Consider the following 19,878-nt stretch of genomic DNA (forward strand, 5'->3'; position numbering starts at 1 on the left):
CTCCTGCCACATCCTCCCCACCCAGGTCAGCGCACCATCGGGGTCATCACTAAGCTGGACCTGATGGATGAGGGCACAGATGCCCGCGATGTTTTGGAAAACAAGCTGCTCCCGCTGCGCAGAGGTAGGTCGGCCATGCCCCTGACCCACATGATACCCCTTCCCTTTCACCTCCAGCCCCTCACTCCCTGCAAGGCTGAATGCCCCTTGACCTCCACCCCACCCACAGGCTACATTGGAGTCGTGAACCGAAGCCAGAAGGACATCGATGGTAAGAAAGATATCACAGCTGCCTTGGCTGCTGAACGCAAGTTCTTCCTCTCCCACCCTTCCTACCGCCACTTGGCTGACCGCATGGGCACGCCCTACCTGCAGAAGGTCCTCAACCAGGTAGGGGCTCAGGCCAGGATGAAGTCTGGGAAACCAGCCTGAGAACAGAGTCATTGAAGTGTATTTTGGGAGGGTTGCCCACTGTCCCACAGCGAGGTAGCACCCGAGCTTCGTTGCCCCTTCCCTGTCTGGGGCCAGGAAGGAGGGTGTCATTGACAAGGGCTTGGGCTTAGGGGCTAGGACTGGAGCATACTTGGCTGAAGACCTTGGTACCTTCTGAAATGGGGAGAGGCTGATCTGGGGACAGGTGATCCCAGGGGACTCCTTGGATATTTCTCTGCCTGGAATGGGGCTTCCAGAATCACTGAGGGGTGTGTGTGTGTGTGTTGACAGTAGGGAGGCAGTGTGACGTGGGGCAAAGTTGGGGTCCCTGGAGGCCATACACCTTGCTTCCAATCTCAGCTTCGCCTCATCCACCAAGACTTTCCAGCTCTCTGAGCTTCTATTTCTACATCTGTAAAATCGTGATAAGATCCATTTCTTACAGTCATTGTGCATTTCAGGGAGATACTGTGTGGGGTGACCTAACCAGAGTCCCAGAACTTGAGAATTACCTTAAGGGAGGCCTTAAACCTAGAGGGCACAAGGGGGCAGTCTTCCAGTCATCACTGCCCCTGATTTATTTCATCTGGTTCTTGTGGTGTCTAACACTATTGAATTAATCAAAACCAGGTGATTTCCAATAAAAATCTAAATTTCTGGCTTCTATTAAATATGGCATTATTGACTCATTAGTTCAATTAAAACACCTCTGTGAGCACCTACTGTGTGCCAGGCAACCTTCATTCCAGTGGGCAGGGCAGTGGTGGGCAGGGCAGTGGTGGGCAGGGCTGTGGCTCTGCACCTCACCACGTCCACACGGACCCCAGACATCCTGGTCCCTGCCTGGTCCTGTGGGCTTTCTGGGTCTCAGTGACCATGGTCTTCATGCTTTCCTCACCCCTACCCTCAGCAACTGACAAACCACATCCGGGACACGCTGCCAGGGCTGCGAAACAAACTCCAGAGCCAGCTGCTGTCCATCGAGAAGGAGGTGGAGGAGTACAAAAACTTCCGCCCTGATGACCCAGCACGGAAGACCAAGGCTCTGCTGCAGTGAGGCCCTCCCCAACCCCTGGCTCCCCACTGAGGAGCTGCCCCTCCCGCAGCCTCTCAGCACCACCAGGTCTCTCCCTGGGCTCCCTGCACTGGGTTGCTGCTGCCCCCTCAGGTGACACCACTCTCTCCCCAGGATGGTCCAGCAGTTTGCTGTAGACTTTGAGAAGCGCATCGAAGGCTCAGGGGACCAGATTGACACCTATGAACTGTCGGGGGGCGCCCGCATCAACCGGATCTTCCATGAGCGCTTCCCTTTCGAGTTGGTCAAGGTAGGCAGCCCCCTACCCTGGGGCAGGAGGGTTCACCTCCCTCCCACCCACTCACCTACCTAGAACTCTCTCACACGTATGTTGGCTGACTTCACTAGAGGCCCTGGTGCCAGTCCTGGGAGTGGGGTGGAGCCTGTCCTGACCTCCCAAGTACCAACAGAGGCGCTGACCAGCCATCTCTTGGTCTCCTACACAGATGGAGTTTGACGAGAAGGAACTCCGAAGAGAGATCAGCTATGCCATCAAGAATATCCATGGCATTAGGCACGTATGGGGACTGGGGAGGGAAGCCGAACCCTGGAAGGCAGAAAGGGTCTAGCGCAGAGGTAGAGGGAGTGATGGAGTGAGCTCCCCTCGGGAAGGATGAAGAGCCCTAGTGCTCAGTCTCCTCAACCCTGACTTTCTGGCTTCCAACTTGGACAGGCTCTGGCGAGGGGCACTGGATAGGAGACCCAGGCTACCCCAATACCTGCCGCCTGCTGCCTGCCTTTGCCTGTTCCTGGGTACAAGGCTTGGCGGCTAGAGTAGTTGGGTACAGCCCAAGGTACAGGTGGCAGGGGAAGCACCCTCTGGGCTTGGGTCCCCTGCCCATCCCCAAGGTGAGACAGCTCCCATCAGTCGTCTCCAGCACAAAGTTGCCCAAACCAATGGGTAGGGCCTGAGATAGGCTACCATGTGTTGGTCTGTGAACCTTTTGTGATGGAATGAGGCCTCTCAACCCTCCAGACCCTCCCATGATCCTGTTAGCCCAAAGTTGGCCCCATTCCGCCCTACTTCACTCCTTCCAGCCAACACCAAGGCCAATGGAGCAGGAAGGAAGACTGGGAAATAGACCGGTCCTTAAAATCTTAGCCTCTGCTCCAGGGATCCAGAGCTAAACTGGTCCTTCAACAAGAAAATTTAAAACACCCACTATGTGCCTAGGCAGTGAACCAGACCAAAATGTCGCTGCTTTCATGCAGGTTCCATTCCAAGGTTTGGCATGAATTTACAGACTGCATTGGCTAAAGCACAGCAAAAAAAAAAATCTCTCTCCTAGTCTTAAAATAAAATGCTTTCTTCCCAGTAAGGCTCTCAGAGACAACCCAGTTCAGCAGTTTTCAAACCATTTCTAGCCCCAGAACCTTTTGTAGGAACAGAATCTGAAGACAAAGCAGGACATATGCACCAACTATAAGCAAACCTCGTCTTACCCTGAAAAGCGTCAATTGAAAGACCTTCATTAGAGTCCCTCCTGCCCATTTTACAGATGGGAACACTGAAGCCCAGAGACGGGTAGTGGGAGGATCCCGAGGGCAGAGCTCAGGGGGCGGGATGCGGCTGTGGCCTGGTACTCCTGGCAGGAGCTGGCCTGTGACACTGTGCCCTTCTCCTGCTCCGGGCATTCAGAACCGGGCTCTTTACCCCAGACATGGCCTTTGAGACCATTGTGAAAAAGCAGGTGAAGAAGATCCGAGAACCTTGTCTCAAGTGTGTGGACATGGTTATCTCGGAGCTAATCAGCACCGTTAGACAGTGCACCAAGAAGGTAACTGGCGCCCGGCCAGCCCCTCCCACCTCTGCCCCGCCCTGCTCTGCTGCCAGGCGCTCCTTCCCCACCCCACCCCACTGCCCCCTAGTAGCATGTACAGACCTCAGCGGGGCGGGGGAGGCAGGCCACCGCAGTCCAGGAGAGCAGGACTCTCTGAGGGGGCTTCAACCAACCCCGGTCCCCAGGCTGGGGGAACCAAGGGATTAGACATTGGAAAGACAGATATGGTAGTGGTTATTTGCTCCGAGAGCCCACCAAGAGCTCCCCCAGCTCAGGGAGAAGAAGGGACTCAGTCCCCTTCCTGCTCCCAGAGGTGGGGTCATCTTTGGGGTCTCCAGGGAGGGGTCTCAGGGAAGTCTTGGCCCTGGAGACAGAAGAGGTACAGGACCTTCTTGGGTGCCGCCCAAGGGGCCTGGACAGCCAGAGGGATCCAGAGGACCCAGGTCAAGCAGGTACCCCAACTCCCTACCGTCCTTCATCTTCCCCATCTCACCCCCACTCTCACTCAGGACCCTCACTCAGGACCCTCACTCAGGACCTTCCCTGTCCCTTCCATCCACATCCAGCCTTCCAGGGACAGAATCCTCCTCCATCTGCCTCACAGAACCACTCAAGGAGGGCAGGGCAGGGCAGGGCAGGGAAAATGGTACCCATTTCACAGCAGGAAGACTGAGGCTCAGGAGATCAAGTGACTTGCCCAAGGTCATGTGAGCTCACAGGTGGCAGAGCTGTAACTCCGAGCCAAGGCTTTGGACTCCACCCCCCAGCCTCCCTTCCTCTCCCCTCCCCACAGCTGTCCTGGCCCCTCTCTATCACCATCTTCACTCTTTTCTGTCTTTCCTCTTCTCTCTCTGTCTTTCCAAACTGAGCTTCTCCAGACTCCACTGGAGGAGAGGCACAGGATGCCCCTTGAGGAGAAAGGGAAGGGCTGGAGTAGAGCAGGAAATAGAGAATGGAGACTAGGCATCTACACAGCAACTCTGGGAGGCGTCCTCTACCCCATAGTCTATGTAAATGGCGCCCCCTGGGGTTGTGCAGTGCACCGCCTGGGCGGCGGGCTGCCACGACCTTGGCAAATAGGGAACGGTGCTGGGCTTTGGAGGCGGGACGAAGCAAATAACGGAGGTTCTGGGAAACCTAGCATTGACCAGAATGGAGGTGAGTGGAGTCCGGGCCTGGGTCAGCTCCTCAGCAGGACCCCGGGCTGTGACAAAGACGGCGCTGGAAAAGAGAGAGGGGGCAGGCTTCAGGGTAGCTGAAGAGTCGCGGAGCCAAGCCCTGAGAAAGAATATGAACTCAGTAAGGGCCCTTGGATGGGGCCAGGGCTTGGTCCCTCAGACCCCTCCCATGCCCTCAGAGCCCTGGGGTGGGGGGGTGGCGCTTGGCAACACCCGGGAGGTGCCAGTCTGGGTGGTAAAAGGAGGGCCAGGCCCAGCGCTCACATTGTCTTCTCTCCTCTCTCTCTTTCTCTGTGTTGGTGTCTCTCTCTCTCTTCCCTCGTGCCCCTGCCATCCTCTGCCCCGCACCCTGGCTCCGCTTGGCCTTCACTCCCCTCCTTCTCCTCGCCCTCCCACCCCTGGCTGCACCCCATCCTGTCCCCGCTCCTCCTCCCGGGTGCAGGACGGGCCTCTTCACACCTGACCTCGCTTTTGAAGCCACAGTGAAAAAGCAGGTGCAGAAGCTTAAAGAGCCCAGTATCAAGTGTGTGGATATGGTAGTCAGTGAGCTCACGGCCACCATCAGAAAGTGTAGCGAAAAGGTATGATGGCCGCCTGGGAGGGGCTGGGCCTGGCCATGGCTTCCTCACGGCCAGGGCCTCCTGTGGTGGGCCGCAACCAGCTGCTGAGCAAGCCTGGCGACCTCTCAGCCACTCAGGTGGACCCAGGCCAGCCCGGGTGGCTCCTGGCTCTGAGATCCGGTGCCAGCTTCTAACCCTGGGTCTACAGTCCTCGTAATTCCTTCAGGTCCCCACCTCTGCCTAGCAGACTGCTCTCACCCAAGCACCCTCAGTGGTCCCTTTGACAACAATGATAATAAGGAGCTGGATGCTGTTTATTGAGCACCTACTGTGTGCTAAGCACTAGGCTAAGTGCCTGCCCTTGTTATCTGACCTCATCCTTCGAACAACCCCAAGCAGTGGATAGTCTTATCCCCATTTTACAGATGACAAAACCGAATCTCAGAAAAGAACAGCAGAATGGGATTCAGATTTACGGAGACCAGGGGAAGAGGTCTTGGATCAGGGCCTCCTGGGCCAGGGGAGCCATCCCAGTCCTTCAACACTAATTTGCCTAAAAGCATATTGGATTACTCCCTTGACTGCAATCCATACACGTTTGCCAGGGTCAGCCTCTTTTGAGTAGTCTCTGACCTTTCAGATGCCTTTTTCCTGTTTGTCTACTTCAGGGCATTTGGGGGATTTTTCACCAGATCATCTAAAGCAGTCCTTCCCAGAGGCCTGCATGAGTCCAGCCTTGCTTGTATTTGAGAAAGCTCCTATGCTGGGAGGTGGGGGAATTTTTGCCTTAACTTCATGTCTCAAGTAAGGTATAACAGTTTTTGTGGCTCGTACACAATTAGTCCTGTGCACCCCTTTCACAGTCCTGTCTCACTTTTGCTCACTTTTGTGCCAGATGGGAATGGATTAAGCAAATTAGTGTCCACTCAGTGCCTGATCCAGGTGGAATCAAATCTGAGCTGGATTCTCTATTGTAGAGTATATATCATGATATCTAAATCATGGTCCCACAACATCATGACTACTAAGCAATATGATCTTAACTTTCGTTAAACTAAAAAATACTGAGTTTTTTTTTTAATTTTTGGCTGCACCATGCATGTGAGATCTTAGTTCCCCAAACAGGGATCCAACCGAAGCCCCCTGCCATGGAGGCATGGAGTCTTAACCGTTAGACCACCAGGGAAGTCCCGTGCATTTATTTCAAGCTGCCTCAAATCTCCTTACGAAACAAGACAATATCTAATTTTTTTTTAATTTTGGTTTTTCCTAGTGAAAGTGATACATTCTCAAATAGAGAAAATATGGAAAACCCCTAAGAATAAAAAGGAGGCAACAACCCTCCCTTTCAAGAGAACCACACTGAGACTTTCATACATTTTCTGTAAAATACACTCCTCTTTTATTTATTTAGACTTAACTAGTTTATTTATTCTTTCAACTGTTTACTTTTATATTGGAGTATAGCCAATTCACAGTGTTGCAAGACTTTCAGGTGTGCAGCACAGCAACTCAGCCATACACGTATAAACTACATATAGAAAGTCCCCTCGCATCCAGGCTGCCACAACATGGTCCTTTAAAAAGAATGAGATTAGCAATATTGGTTTCATTCTGATCATACATGACTGTTACCAAAATATTCAAACTGCACAGAGAATGCAAAAGTCCCTGTAACCCCACAACCCTAGAGATAACTACTGGCAGCACTCCTTCCTTAACTAATTACACATATTCACCAGTTTTAACCAAAGAGATCACACTGACCACACTGATCCATGGGCTCTTCTTCTTTACTGAATAGTATGAACTGAAATCCTTGCAGTAGCTACATAAAGACTATGCCCTTGAACAACTGTACTGTATTCCAATGTAGAAATATGACATGATTTACATATTCAGTATCCTATTGACAGACACTTAGGTTGTCTCAATTTTTTGTTTTTCGTTTTACAAACAGTTCTGCAGTGAATAGCTTTATAAATGTATTTGCACATTTATCCTGTTGTTTCTTTATAGCAAATTTCTAGTATAGAACTAGCTAGCAATGGATGTAAGCATTCACACGTTTGGTAACTTCTGCAAGATTTGCCCTCCAAAAAGTTTTAACCAATTTATTCTTCCAAACTATTGTTTCTATACATAGACTTATGTACATTATTAGGTACTCACACTGTGAATATATTAGTATCCTGCTTTTTCTCCCAACATTTTGGTGGGTGTTATTACAAAGTCAATGTGAGCATTTCTAATGATTGCATAATATTCTGTTGAATTGATTTATTACTGTCATGGTTTATTTAACCATTTTCCTATTGATGAACGCTGAAATTGTTTCCTGTCTTTCAATATTATAAATACCCTGGCAATGAATATCTTTGTGTATAAGTAATTTTAATTTTCTTTCTCTAGGATTATTTCCTTAGGACAGATTCCTTGAAGACTGATTACTAGATATAGAAATTGTGAAACACTGCTGAATTGCATTCCAAAAAAGCAGTAATTAGGGTAAATTGTAATATGTTGGAAACAACCCAGATGTCCATCAAGAGGATATTGATTATAGTATTATACAATGAAAGACTAGTTGTTAAATGGGCAAGGGATATTTATTTCCATTCATATGTCCTTCTACAATGTACTGTGGGGGGAAAAGCAGGTTTCAGAAAATAATATATAGAATTTAGGGGGAAAGTAATATATATAAATGATAAATATACAAAAAGTAAAATACAATATAATAACCTACATAAATTATAAAGTTCTAAAGGCATAGTTATTAACCATTATTTTGAGAAGGCAAAGAACATAGGAATTTTTCTGTTTCTACTTCACAAACTTCAGTCATATTCAGATTTCTTATAGTGAGTTGGTAAGTTTTTGTAAGCAGGCAACTGATCAACAAAGACTTTAGAGAGGAAAGCTTGTAAATTATTTATTTTAAAAAATGTCCTTTGATTGATTTAATGCATAGTAGTTTTTTGGTTTACATAGTGAAATTCACCCATCTTCATCTTTTTTTTTTCCTCCCTAAGTCTTCCAAATTTAGCAACACCCTTCTGCTAATTATTCCTAGCCCTGCTGGGCTAAGCGTTTTCATCTCTGGATGAAATCTGGAGTTTACTGTCCAGCACAGGATGTGCTGCTCAGTCCTCTCAACAATGCCAAGAGGGAAGGTGCTATTATTACCCCATTTCACACATGGAAAAACTGAGGCTCAGAAGGGTCCAATCACTTTTCCAAGGACAGTCAGCAGGGCAGGGGGCTGGCTTTGAACCCAGAGCCATGTGGCTCCACGGCCTGCGTTCCTGACTCCTAAACAGTGGGCTCCAGGCTGACTGCCCCACTTAGCCAGAAACTGAGAGAGAAAAGATCCATTTTAAAAACTGGCTGAAAGTCCTGGAAATGCGCAGAGGCAGCCAGAATGGAAAAAGATGCTCAAAGGGAACAGAACTGCTCAAAGGGGCTGAGGCTGCCCTGTCACTTGCGACACATGGAAAACTTGACCAGTGTGGCATCCAGGAGGTTAGTGGGAGAGCTGGTCATGCTCTTTGGCAAACTGCTCCTCCTCCTCCCTCGCTGCCCCTACCCCAACCCCACCCTGGGAGGACGCACTTGGGACCATCTCAGAGGAGGCTTTTCTGGTGGCCGTGACTCAGTCTCGAAAAGGAGTGACAGCGCATCCTCGAGCTTTGTGGGGCAGCAGGGTCCACTGGACCCCTCCAGCCAGCATTTGTTTTTAAGCCCCTGGTCTCAGGCTGCCTCTCTCCCAGGTCCCCTGAGCTTGGCCACATGAGCCACACCCTTGGCACAGTCATGGGATGGTTGGGAGGATGTGGCATCTCTCAAGGCTGCTTCTCCTGGGCTGACATCCAGGACGCTGCTTTCTTCCCCACCCTCCTGCCTCTCCTGAAGACCTCACCCCATCTCCTTGGCCTCCTTCTTGCCCTCAGAATCCCTACTTGTGACCCAGGCACATTAACCTTCAACTCTCTTCCCACATAGGGGGATCCACCTGAGAGACCTGAGCCAGGCATAGGAAGAGGGACAAGGTGTGGGTCTAGTTTTGCCCGGCCTGAGCCCCGCCCAGCAGAGGAGCAGGTCCCTGGGAGTAGACTCCTGTCCTCAGCAGTGCAGCGAGTCCCCCTTTCTGAGGAGTTGCTGGTTCATGAGCCACAGGGCAAAGGAGCCCATGTCTGCTCACCTTGGCAAGGAGGGCAGAGACATCCATCCTTCATTCATTCACTCATTGCTTCAACATTGCCCTCTTTGAGCACCGTGGTGTGCCCAACCCTGCCTCTGCCTTCAGGGCAATTACAGTCCAGTTTGGTGAGGGAAGAGGGTGTGTGTTGCAGGGGGTGGGGGAGGGGACATAGAGGTTATCATAGTGAACTTTCTGGAAGAGGTGACATTCAACAGAATCTTGAAGGGGGAGTCCATCTGGGTTTTGTCCAGAGCCTGGCTGAGCTGGGGACAGAGTTCATAGGCCAAGGATTTGGAACAACTTCCCCTTTGGCCTCAGTTGATTAAAAACTAGGAGCGGAAGAAGGGTGCTGCTGAACTTCTATCCCAAAGGAGTGGGGCAGACACAGGCAGGCTGGCCAGCCAGCTTGGAGCCAGGCAAATGTGTCTGGGGGGGTGGTAGTGCCAGGCCAAGGCATGCAAAGGGAAGCAGAGTTGGGTGGATTCTACCATGAAGGCCTGGGGCCCAACCAGGCCCCCCGCAGGGTACTGCTCATGCTGCTGCCCCCCCCAACTCCGCATGCCGCCCCACCCCTCAAGCATGCCTGTGCCTCCTGCATGGCCCTTGTGTGACTGTTGGTTTTCCCCTACCTCCCCTCTCCCAGCTCTTACAAGGAGAATTGCCTGTCCCCAGCCTGACTCAGGAGGCCAGCTGGCACCTTGGGCCCTGCCCTCCCCAGATTCTCCCCGGATAGTAATCTGCAGGCTGTTACCTGCCTGGTTCCCCACTTGAGTGTGTCTGCAAGCCTTTGAGAAGGCAAAGCGTAGCCCTGAGGATGAGTGAACGTTTGGGGAGCTAATGTGCCCCCAAACAAAGGCCTCAATCGAATAGGTCTGTTTCCAAGATGGCTGCCAGCAAGATGGCTGCCGAGGAGCAGGCTGATTCCCAAGGCACTTGTGCGCATGGGAACTACCAGCCCCCATGAAGTTGCCCAGGTAGGCTAGTAAAGAGGGCCCAGACCCGGGAAGACCCTTGAATTGCCATTTGGCTCCCACGACTGAGGGAAAGGGGTGGCCGTGGCTTGGTGCCGTCAGCTTCCTGGGCCCCCAAGTCTTGGGCATTCGGTGTGTCCCTCCCACCCCACCCTGGATTCTGGTGGGCTTTGGGTGCCCCCTGCCCGTGCCCCCTGTGTACCTGGCTCTCTCCCCTGCCACCCTTTCTCAGCTCCAGCAGTACCCCCGGCTGCGGGAGGAGATGGAGCGCATTGTGACCACCCACATCCGGGAGCGCGAGGGTCGCACCAAGGAGCAGGTGAGCCCACTTGGCACTGCCCGCTCTTCCCTGGCCTTGAACTCCTGCCCCTGGGCTCACCTCCTTCTTCCCAGTTAGTCTCTTCTGTCTCAGTCTCTTGTATACGTTCTCTCCCCATATTAACTTTATGCTTCTCTCTTACTCTCTTTTATTGTGAGAAAAAAATACACATAACATAAATGTCACTGTTTTACCCACTTCAAATTGTGCAGTTCAGTGGTATTAAGGACATTCAGATTGCAACCATCACCACCATCCATGTCCAGAGCTTTTTCATCTTCCTAAAATGAAACTCTGCCCGCCTCCACCTTAAACAGTCCCTGGCAGTCCAGTGGTGTAGACTCTGCGCTCCCAATGCAGGGGGCTCAGGTTTGATTCCCAGTTGGGAAACCAAGATCCTGCATGCTGCATGGCGCAGCAAAAAAAAAAAACAAAAAAAAACACACAATGACTCCCATCCCACCCTCTTCCCAGCCCCTGGCAACCGCCATTTTCCTTTCTGTTTCTATGAATTTGACAAGTCTCGGTACCTCGTACAAATGGAAGCAAACAACAACTGTCATTGTGTGTCTGGCTTGCTTCACTCAGCGTGATGTTCTCAAGGTTCATCCATGTTGTAGCACGTGTCAGGATAACTCTCCTTTTTAAGGCTGAATCATATTCCATTGTTTGGGTAGACCACATTTTGCTTATCCATTTGAGTTGGGTTCCCCCCCCACCTTTGGGTTATTGTGAATAATGCTGCTATGAACATGGGTGCACAAATATCTCTTTGAGACCTTGCTTTCAATTCTTTGGAGTGTATTCCCAGAAATGGAATCGCTGGATCATATGGTAATTCTATGTTTAATTTTTTGAGGATCTGCCATAGAGTTTTCTACAGAAGCTGTTCCATTTTACAATCCTACCATCTGCTTCTCAACTTTCTATACTCTGGTCATCCCTATTTGGGCCTCTCTCTCTATTTCCTGTTTCTCTGGGTCCCCATACACCCCCTTATAGGCACCCTCCCTTCCTTTTATGTAGTCATCTGTCAAATACTCATTCATTCATTCAATAAGAGGCATGTCCACTGAGTGCTCCTCTGGGTTGAGAGGAACAGAAGTAAGCAGGCCCCCTTACAGCTCTCGCAGAGCTCACAGGTGAGTCCTTTTTCCTTGTCCATCTCCCTGTCATCCTTCCGTCTGTACTCACTTCTGGCTCCCAGTCCCCAGCCTCATCCTTATACACTCCTTCTCCACAATGGTGCTGTCCTCAGTCACTCACTTTTTTCAGTTTCAATTTTGGCTGTGCTGGATCTTTGTCGTGGCATGCACGGGCTTCCCTTGTTGAGCATGAGCTCTATGGCGCGTGGGCACAGTACTTAAGACACACAGGCTTTAGTTGCCCCACAGCATGTGGGATCTTAGTTCCCTGACCAGGGATCAAACCCACATCCCCTGCATTGGAAGGTAGATTCTTAACCACTAGACCATTGGGGAAGTCCCAAGTATATGCATTTTAATGTTGTCATATATTGCCAAACTGCCCTCCAAGAAGGTGATACACGTTTATACTTCCATCTATGGTATGTCTTCCTACAACTGTGCCCACATTGGTCCTAATATTTATTATTAATTTGAGAGGTCAAAAAGGGTCCCATTTTAATTTACATTTCTTTGTGAATAAGAGGGAGCATTTTTTACATATCCTTATTGGTTATCTACATTTCTTCTATGGATTACCCATTCAGGTTCTTTGACTATTTTGGTTTGTGTTTCTTGTCTTCCATTTATTGATTTCTAGGAACTCTTTATTTATTATGGATACTATTATGGATATCTTTGTTTATTATGGTTTATAGATTTATTTCTTATGGATTCTATATATGCTGCAAGTGTGCTTCTCCCAGATGTTCATGCATTTTAAAACTCTATGGTATCTTTTCCATTTGCCTTCTGACCTGTGTATCCTTGAAGGTCATGCTCCTCATCGATATTGAGCTGGCTTACATGAATACCAACCATGAGGACTTCATAGGCTTTGCCAAGTGAGTGCTCCTTGATCAGAGAAGGTGACAGTTTGTGTGACTGTGTGTGTGTGTGTGTGTGTGTATGTAGGGCCCAGGCCTGCTGGGGCAAGCCTCTGGGTCTGGTGCCCACTGAACAGTAGCAGTGAAGCTGGGCCTCTGGAGAGAGGTTCTGGGACTCTTCCTTCTCTCCTCATTAGTGCTCAGCAGAGAAGCAACCAGATGAACAAGAAGAAGGCTTCAGGGAACCAGGTGAGTGAACTCCAGTGCCCTAGCCGGAGGGATGGAGGGTGCCGGATGGACGCCAAGCTCTGAGAGCCCCCTCCCCCGAGGGGAAGGGTCCCACAGGGGCCAGGGAGACTGTCAGATGCCAGCCACAAGCCTCCCACTCTGCCTCAGTAACCCTCTCTCCTCTCTCCCGATGCTTCTCGTGGTTGCTATGGTTACCTCTTTGCAGGATGAGATTCTGGTGAGTACCAGGACTGGGGCTCTTGGTTTGTATAGTGAGGGGGGAGGAGGGGTCCCATTTGTAGCGGGGATGCTCAGGGGTCAAGAGGACACCTTTTGGTTTGAGCTGCTTGCACACAGCAACACATGAGTGTCCACACAGGCACTCAGACCAGAGGCAAGGCTTAGCCACACACAGAGTCCTACCAATCTGTCCTTTGGTGTGCATGAGCTAAGCATCTCCTTCATCTAGAGGGAGACCACATGGGCTGGAGTGGGCCAGAATGTTTGGCAGAGACCTGGCATTGAGTAGGAGCTCTTTAATATCTGTGAGATGGATGGATGGATGGATGAGAGAGAATGTTTTTAAGCTGGCATCCCTACCAGAGAGTTGAGAAAAGAGATGAATGAAATGTCAAGAAACCGGGGCCTCCTCACCTGCTCTGTCCTTCAGATCTCTGCTGAAACATCACTTCTCAGCCCCAGTTGTACCCCAAGCCATAGAGTCTGAGCTTTTCCAGAGGCCATAGTGTCTTTGTGATAATCTAGATGCTTGTGTGCTCACTGACATCATATTACTTCCCTCTTGAGCCCTCTAAGGGGAAGGGCTGGGTCTGTCTTGTTTACCAGTAAATCCTTGGCCCCCAGCGCAGTGCCTGGCACCCAGTAGGTGCTCATTAGAAGGAAGGAGTTCATGAATGCAATGTCCCAGGGCAATTCGATTCAGCAGACACTCACTGGGACCTACACTGTGCTGGCCCCCAGACAGGAGTCAGACTCTAGTCCTGCCCCTTGTAGGCTGGGCTTGCAGTCGGGCCCCAGGGGGAACAGGAGGTTCCCGGTGCCCAGGCTCTGGAAAGGGGTTTTGGATGAGCAGGGAGGAGCGCAGAGCTTCGGTGGCCGAGGGAGCACAAAGGCTGGGAGTCAAGGCGGGAGCAGGGCAGAGAGGTCTGCTGGTCAGATGCTGGAGATGGAGAGCCAGGGTACAGCATTCGGACTCAATTCCAAAGACAGTGACAAGACGCCGAGGGGGTCCTCTCCAGATGGGGACAGGGTGGGAGAGGGCTCATGGAGGCGCCTGGCTCTTTGTCCCTGTTAACCGCTAAGGCAGCTATTAGCTGTGATCTGCTGTGTGACTTGGGTTCTCCTCAGGCTTCTCAGGGAAGCCAGAGAGGGTCAAGCAGGCTTGACCCCAGAGGGCTTTCCTGCTAGCCTAAGTCTCCTCTGTCTTCTCTGGATGCTCAGGGGAGAAGCCAGGGAGGCCAGGGCTTGGGGGAGGGAGTGGAAGCAGCTCCCTCATCCCCTCAGTCTGGCCTGCCACCAGGGTCTAGTCGATGGCCCTGCCCTTGAACCAGGATCCACAGGCCCAGATCTGTGTTGATGGCTCAGTACGGTCCCAGGGCCAGCTGTTTCCTGCTGTGAAAAGAGACCTTTGCCCATTACTCTGGGTTTCCCCGGGGAAGAGGAGTCTAGACAATTTGTGCTCAGCAACCCCCCACTCCGGCCTCCCACTCTACCACCACCACCCCCCGTCTGGGACCTGGAGACAAAAACTCTTAGAATCCCACTGTGGCAGCCTTTGTGTATTCATGCCACAAATGTTTATTGATCACTTACTGTCTGCAGAGCACACTGACGAGTACTAGGATCACCAGTAGGAGAGAGTTCACAGTTTAGCAAGGCAGACGACACGAACTAATAATCACACACACACACAGATTCAAAATCCCAGTCACCATCGTAGACGAAAACTTCAGGGAATGATGAAAGATTATAATATGGGTTCTGATTATCCTGGGAGCCAGGGAGAGCCTGTCTGAGAATGTGACTTCTGAGCCTATATCCTGAGGATGGAGTCAGATTTGTCAGGCAAACAGGGAGAAGTGCCTTCTAGGCAGAGTCAACATCAGCATGTGCAAAGTCCCTGAGACAAGTCTTTGAATAAGCTGACTCTTAAGCTGAGAAGATATACTTTGGCTCATGTTGCCCAGTCAGCCACCTAAACTCAGCTTGCACACTTTTTAGTGCTGGGGAGCTCATCCCCTCCCAAGGCCACCAGTTGCCTACTCAGATGGCTCCGACTGTCAGAGGCTCTTTATCCTGAACTGACCTCTGTCTTGCACTCTGTTCACTTGTGGTTCAAACCAGGGCAGATCTGGCCCCTACCGTCCCTGACCAGCCAGGCCTCCAAGATCTGAGGGAGGGGTGGCCTTTTGAGTGTCTCTCTTTGCCTACCCCATCTTCCATGGGGAATCCTGGCCTCTGTCCAGTGACTTCCTGTCCCCCCACCACACCACCTTCCAGGTCATCCGGAAGGGCTGGCTGACCATCAACAACATCGGCATCATGAAGGGAGGCTCCAAGGAGTATTGGTTTGTGCTGACTGCCGAGAATCTGTCCTGGTACAAGGATGACGAGGTAAGTAAAGGGACACTTGTCATCAAGGGATTTGTCTGGTGGCCAGAGTCAGGCTTAGATCCTACCACAGGCTTGGAGTGGACTGGACCACCAAATAGGAGTATTTGGTATCTATTTCACTGACTGACTGACTTATTTTTGGCTGGGTCCAGTGCTAAGTTGCACTGCAAGGACTTCGTTGCCCCAGGGCTTGTGGAATCTTAGTTCCCCGACCAGAGATCAGACCCGTGTTCCCTGCCTTGGAAGGCGGATTCTTAACCACTGGACCACCAGGGAAGTCTCCCAACAGGGGCATTTAAAAATCCCACCAGAGAGCTTTGAGTGAAGGTGGGAAGTAAGGCCCATAAGCAGGCAGTTCTGGGGGCTCACCCAGGCAGGGTGGGGAAGATGGCTTGGCCGGATGGGGGAGCTTGGGGGCTGAGCACCCTGGAGAGGGTGGGCAGGGGTGCTGAGCATCCCTCTCTGACCCCACCAGCCCGCAGCCTTCCTGTTTTCTTGCTCCAGGGCGTGCCTGCTCCTCTGTGGCCCCCACAGGCCCATGACACACACAGTCCAGCTGCCAGACACAGTGTTAACCCCTGCACCCCAGTCCCCCAGGCCCCACAGTCCAAGCGAGATGCCCAGGGTGCCTCCAGCCGGAGGGTCCAAGACCAATGGGGCCCACAGAGGCGCCACACCGAACCTCTCCCTGCCCGCCAGGCATAGACCCCCCTGCCACTTCCCTCCCCTGCTGTTGGTCTCCTTTAAGAACCAGTCTATTTGGCTTCCACATCTGGATTCCAGAGGTGACCAAAGAGAGCAGGGAAGGCTGGGATGGAGTGGGGAGGGGGTGGGGGATGGCTTGTGGTAATGAACTCCAGCTGGCCAAGGAGTGGGGGAGGGGACCCTCTTCTTCCTGAGGGGGCCGTTGAAGGACAGCGGGGAGCAGAGCTTGGGGTGGTGGCCTGCGATTTTGGTCTCCAAGCCCCTCTCGGTGATCCCTGGCCCCCTCTGAGTTGCCCGAGGTAGGGCCCCCCTCCCCACCTTGGGCGGGCCCCCTCTGTCATCACTGGCAGGGGCGCCAAGCCATCTGGACCTCATTACCCCAACCCTGGCCTCTCCCAGAGCCCGGGGCCCCTTGAAGGGATGGAGCGTGAGGTGGCGGGGCATGCGGGGTGGGGGGCGGGGGGGTCGCTTCCTGCTCTGCCTCCCAGGGAGGCTCCCTAGATGTGTGCCGTGGATGGGGGCGTGCTGACTGCTGGCCCCCACAACTCCTGGTGCCCCTGTGCTGCGGTTCCTTACACAGGGCCGGGGGACATTGTGAGCTGGGGCTGAGGGCCAGCGACTGTCTACACTGTAGGGGAGAAAGAAGTGTATCTGAGAGGGCCCCCCCACCCCATCCTTGTACATGTGTACGTGGCAGGGTGTCTTTTGGGAGCTTTGTGTGTACATCTGAGTTGAGTCACATGTGATGCTGGCGCTGTCTGTGGGGGTGGGAGGGGGTGGGCAGAGAATGCCGGGAGGTGGGAGCCTGGTGGACGCAGCGTGTGGGTGTTTGACAGGAGAGCGTCTGGGTTATAAGCATCAGGGCATGTTTGGTATGTGAGGGTCTGCGTGTGCGTTTGGGGGCAGACCACGTGTGCCCGTGCTCAGCGTGTAAATGTCGGTGTGTATGTGCGGCGAGTGGGCTCCAGGAGCAAGGACGTGCGTGTGGCACGTTTGAGAATATGTATCGTATGTACTGGGGATGTAAGGATGGGAGAGGACCAGAGTTCCATTGTGAGTGGATGTGAGTGTGTGTCTGTGGGAGCTTGTGTGTGTGTGCACTTGTATGTGTGTGGGACATTGGATGTGCAATTTAAAACTTGAATGCAGGAATGTATGTTTCTGAGTTGGGGGTGGGTGTTGGTGCTGAGGTGAGGGTGCCTGTGTGTGTTGGATGTGAGTGGATTTTTTTTTTTTTGCACTAAAACTGCTGGGGTTACAGAGGTGGTCCAGACTGTGGGGAGGCTGATCTGTCCCCCTTCTCCACCCAGCCACCAGCCATCTGCTCTTCAGGACTTGGATGGCCCTCTGGGCAGACAGGCGGTCACCCACAGCCCAACCCTCACTGACCCCCCATCTTCTCAGTCTCCCTCCGCCACCCATCAGCACCCCCACCCCATCCCACAGCAGCGTGGCACCCCCCCACCCCCGCCTCCCTCGGTGCCTCCTCCCAGCCTCCACCCTGTGCCCCCCAAGCCCCCTGCCCCGGCTCCAGGCTCCGGTTGTGGGATGGCGGCCGGGGGTCGGTCCAGGTCTCCAGCGGCGGCGCCGAGGGTCTAACCCAGCCCAGCCTAACCAATGTGCAGACTACTGTACAATTTGGGAGTCCTGAACAGATAGTCTAAACACTGGGTAGACGGAGTGGAGGGGGTCCCACGATCCATCCAGGCAGCAGTGTCTGTCCGTCGGGTGTGAGTTCGGCCCCGTGTCCCGGAGATGCAAGGCCCCCCAGCCCAGCCCAACCAGTCCGGGGTCCCCTCTCTGCTCCGACTCCCCTTCTGCCTCTTTTGACGTGGCAGGGGCGAGCGGGAGCTGTGGCTGGGAAGGAGGGGCCTGGGGAGGGGGCCGGCCTGCGGGAAGGAGGAGGCTGCTCCTCACTGGATCCAACCCCAGGGCGGGTGGCGGCGGGGCCTCCCTCGAATGCTTCCAGATGTTCCCTGGCCGTGTGTGCGACTTCCTCCTCTCCTCCCCCAGCCGCCCTCCGAGGCTCCCAGCCACCCGCCTGGCATAAAGAGGGCTTTATGTGGCTGGTCGGTCCAGGCGGGTGGGTGGTGGGTGGGGGCAGGCAGAGGGAGGTGGGTAGGATGACACCAGGACGGGGAGCAGGGTCCTCTTAACCCAGCTCCCCTACCCCAGCCCGCCGCCCAAGATCCTGGGCGAGGCCGGAGTCCTCCAAACCCACACCGACACCTCGCCCCACCCGGGGGAATGGGTCCAGTGGAGTCGGGTGGGCTAATGGGGTACAGGCAGCAGACACCCTTCCCCTCCTCCCAGAGCCCCATCCCTGGGTACCTCCTCTGCAGACTCCGGAGCTCCTCCCTTCTGTCTGTAGGACAGAGCAGCCTACAGACACATGTGCACATAGGCCTGGCACCCGCATGCCACCCACAGATAAGCATAGCTCCTCCTAGACGATACAGATAAACCAGGTTCAGCCCATTATGTAAACGGTATGTACATGTCCCAGAGGCACATTCGTGCAAACACAGATATTTATAATTGCCGTGCACACCTAAAAACCTGTGCCCGCATACAAACATACTCACCCACACGGTCGGACTGGCACCTCCTCAGGCACCCTCATGCACACACAAGGACACACGGGCACAGGGACAATGGTGAGAGGGCACGTGCTCTGGCAGGCATGGATTTGCACAAACACAACCCCACACATTGCACACACTCACCACTCTAGGCTTGTGCTGTGTGTCTGTCTGATTGCTAACACATGGGTGGCTGTGGGGGGGGGCTGCTGAGCCAGCCCTTTGAAGACACCAGGCCCTGGTGGCCCCCCCCCTTTCCCTGTCTCTCCAGTCAGGAAATGAAGTCAGAGGCTTATCCAACGCAGGCCCCACTGGCCAGGCCGGGGGCGAGAGAGGCTGAGTGTGGGGGTCCCTGGCTGGGGCTGGCCTGGCTTGTATCCAGGGCTTGCTTGGGGCTGGATGTGGGAACCAAGCTCAGCCTCACTACCCCGGGCTCTTGAGCTCTGGCACGGATGCGGAGGTGGTGGGAAGGGCTTGAGCCAAGGTGTCCGGCAGGCCCAGAGCTCTGGGGCCAGGCTCTTACCAGATAGAGCCTGCACAGTTCTAGGGGGCTGGTGGTCCCTAGTCCCATTTGCCCACCCCAACCCCTTGCCCCAACGCAGAGCATCCTTACCGAGTGACGGGGGGGCAGAGAACAGCGCCTCACCATCACTCCTTGCTCTTCCTCAGGAGAAAGAGAAGAAGTACATGCTGTCCGTGGATAACCTGAAGTTGCGGGACGTGGAGAAGGGCTTCATGTCCAGCAAGCACATCTTTGCCCTCTTCAACACGGAGCAAAGGTGCCCACCTGCCCCCATGGGGCCCACAGATACAGAAGGGAGAGGGACCTGCCCCGAGCCCCCCAACAAGTCATTCATTTGACAAACATTTGTTGAGTTTCTCCTCTGTGCTAGACTCATGTCAAGATCTCATTCCTGGTCTGTGCTCCCCGCCCCCATTTCCTTTCTCCTTCCCACCTGACCTCCCTCCCTCTCCCCCTCTGTCTCTCCTTCCCTCCTTCCTCCCCTTCTGCAAGCACCTGGTTAGTAACTGCCCTGGGTAAGATACTGGCAGTACCAGGCCTCTCATCTCCCAACCCAGGGCTGACTCTAGGGGCCTTTCTCCCACTCAGAGATGTGGGTTCAATACAGCTGCCAAGAGGAGAAAGCCAGGGAGGGGGCAATGGCGCTTGCGATCTAAACCAAGGACTGCACTGTCA

General features: G+C 53.2%; 1 protein-coding gene across 2 annotated transcripts in view; it reads left to right on the plus strand.

Annotated features, from left to right (window-relative positions):
• DNM1 (dynamin 1) overlaps positions 1–19,878 on the plus strand; it is a 43,520-nt gene that overhangs the window by 15,534 nt on the left and 8,108 nt on the right. For both annotated transcript variants that reach the window (XM_055541283.1, XM_055541282.1), the window contains exons 5-15: positions 26–124; positions 230–390; positions 1,343–1,485; positions 1,622–1,757; positions 1,954–2,021; positions 3,147–3,285; positions 10,434–10,520; positions 12,479–12,549; positions 12,729–12,780; positions 15,280–15,393; positions 19,350–19,459. In XM_055541283.1, coding sequence (XP_055397258.1) covers positions 26–124; positions 230–390; positions 1,343–1,485; positions 1,622–1,757; positions 1,954–2,021; positions 3,147–3,285; positions 10,434–10,520; positions 12,479–12,549; positions 12,729–12,780; positions 15,280–15,393; positions 19,350–19,459 — 1,180 coding nt within the window. The remainder of the gene's footprint in view (positions 1–25; positions 125–229; positions 391–1,342; positions 1,486–1,621; positions 1,758–1,953; positions 2,022–3,146; positions 3,286–10,433; positions 10,521–12,478; positions 12,550–12,728; positions 12,781–15,279; positions 15,394–19,349; positions 19,460–19,878) is intronic.

The sequence above is a fragment of the Bubalus kerabau genome, chromosome 11 (assembly GCF_029407905.1).
Source record: "Bubalus kerabau isolate K-KA32 ecotype Philippines breed swamp buffalo chromosome 11, PCC_UOA_SB_1v2, whole genome shotgun sequence".
Taxonomy (NCBI): Eukaryota; Metazoa; Chordata; class Mammalia; order Artiodactyla; family Bovidae; genus Bubalus; species Bubalus kerabau.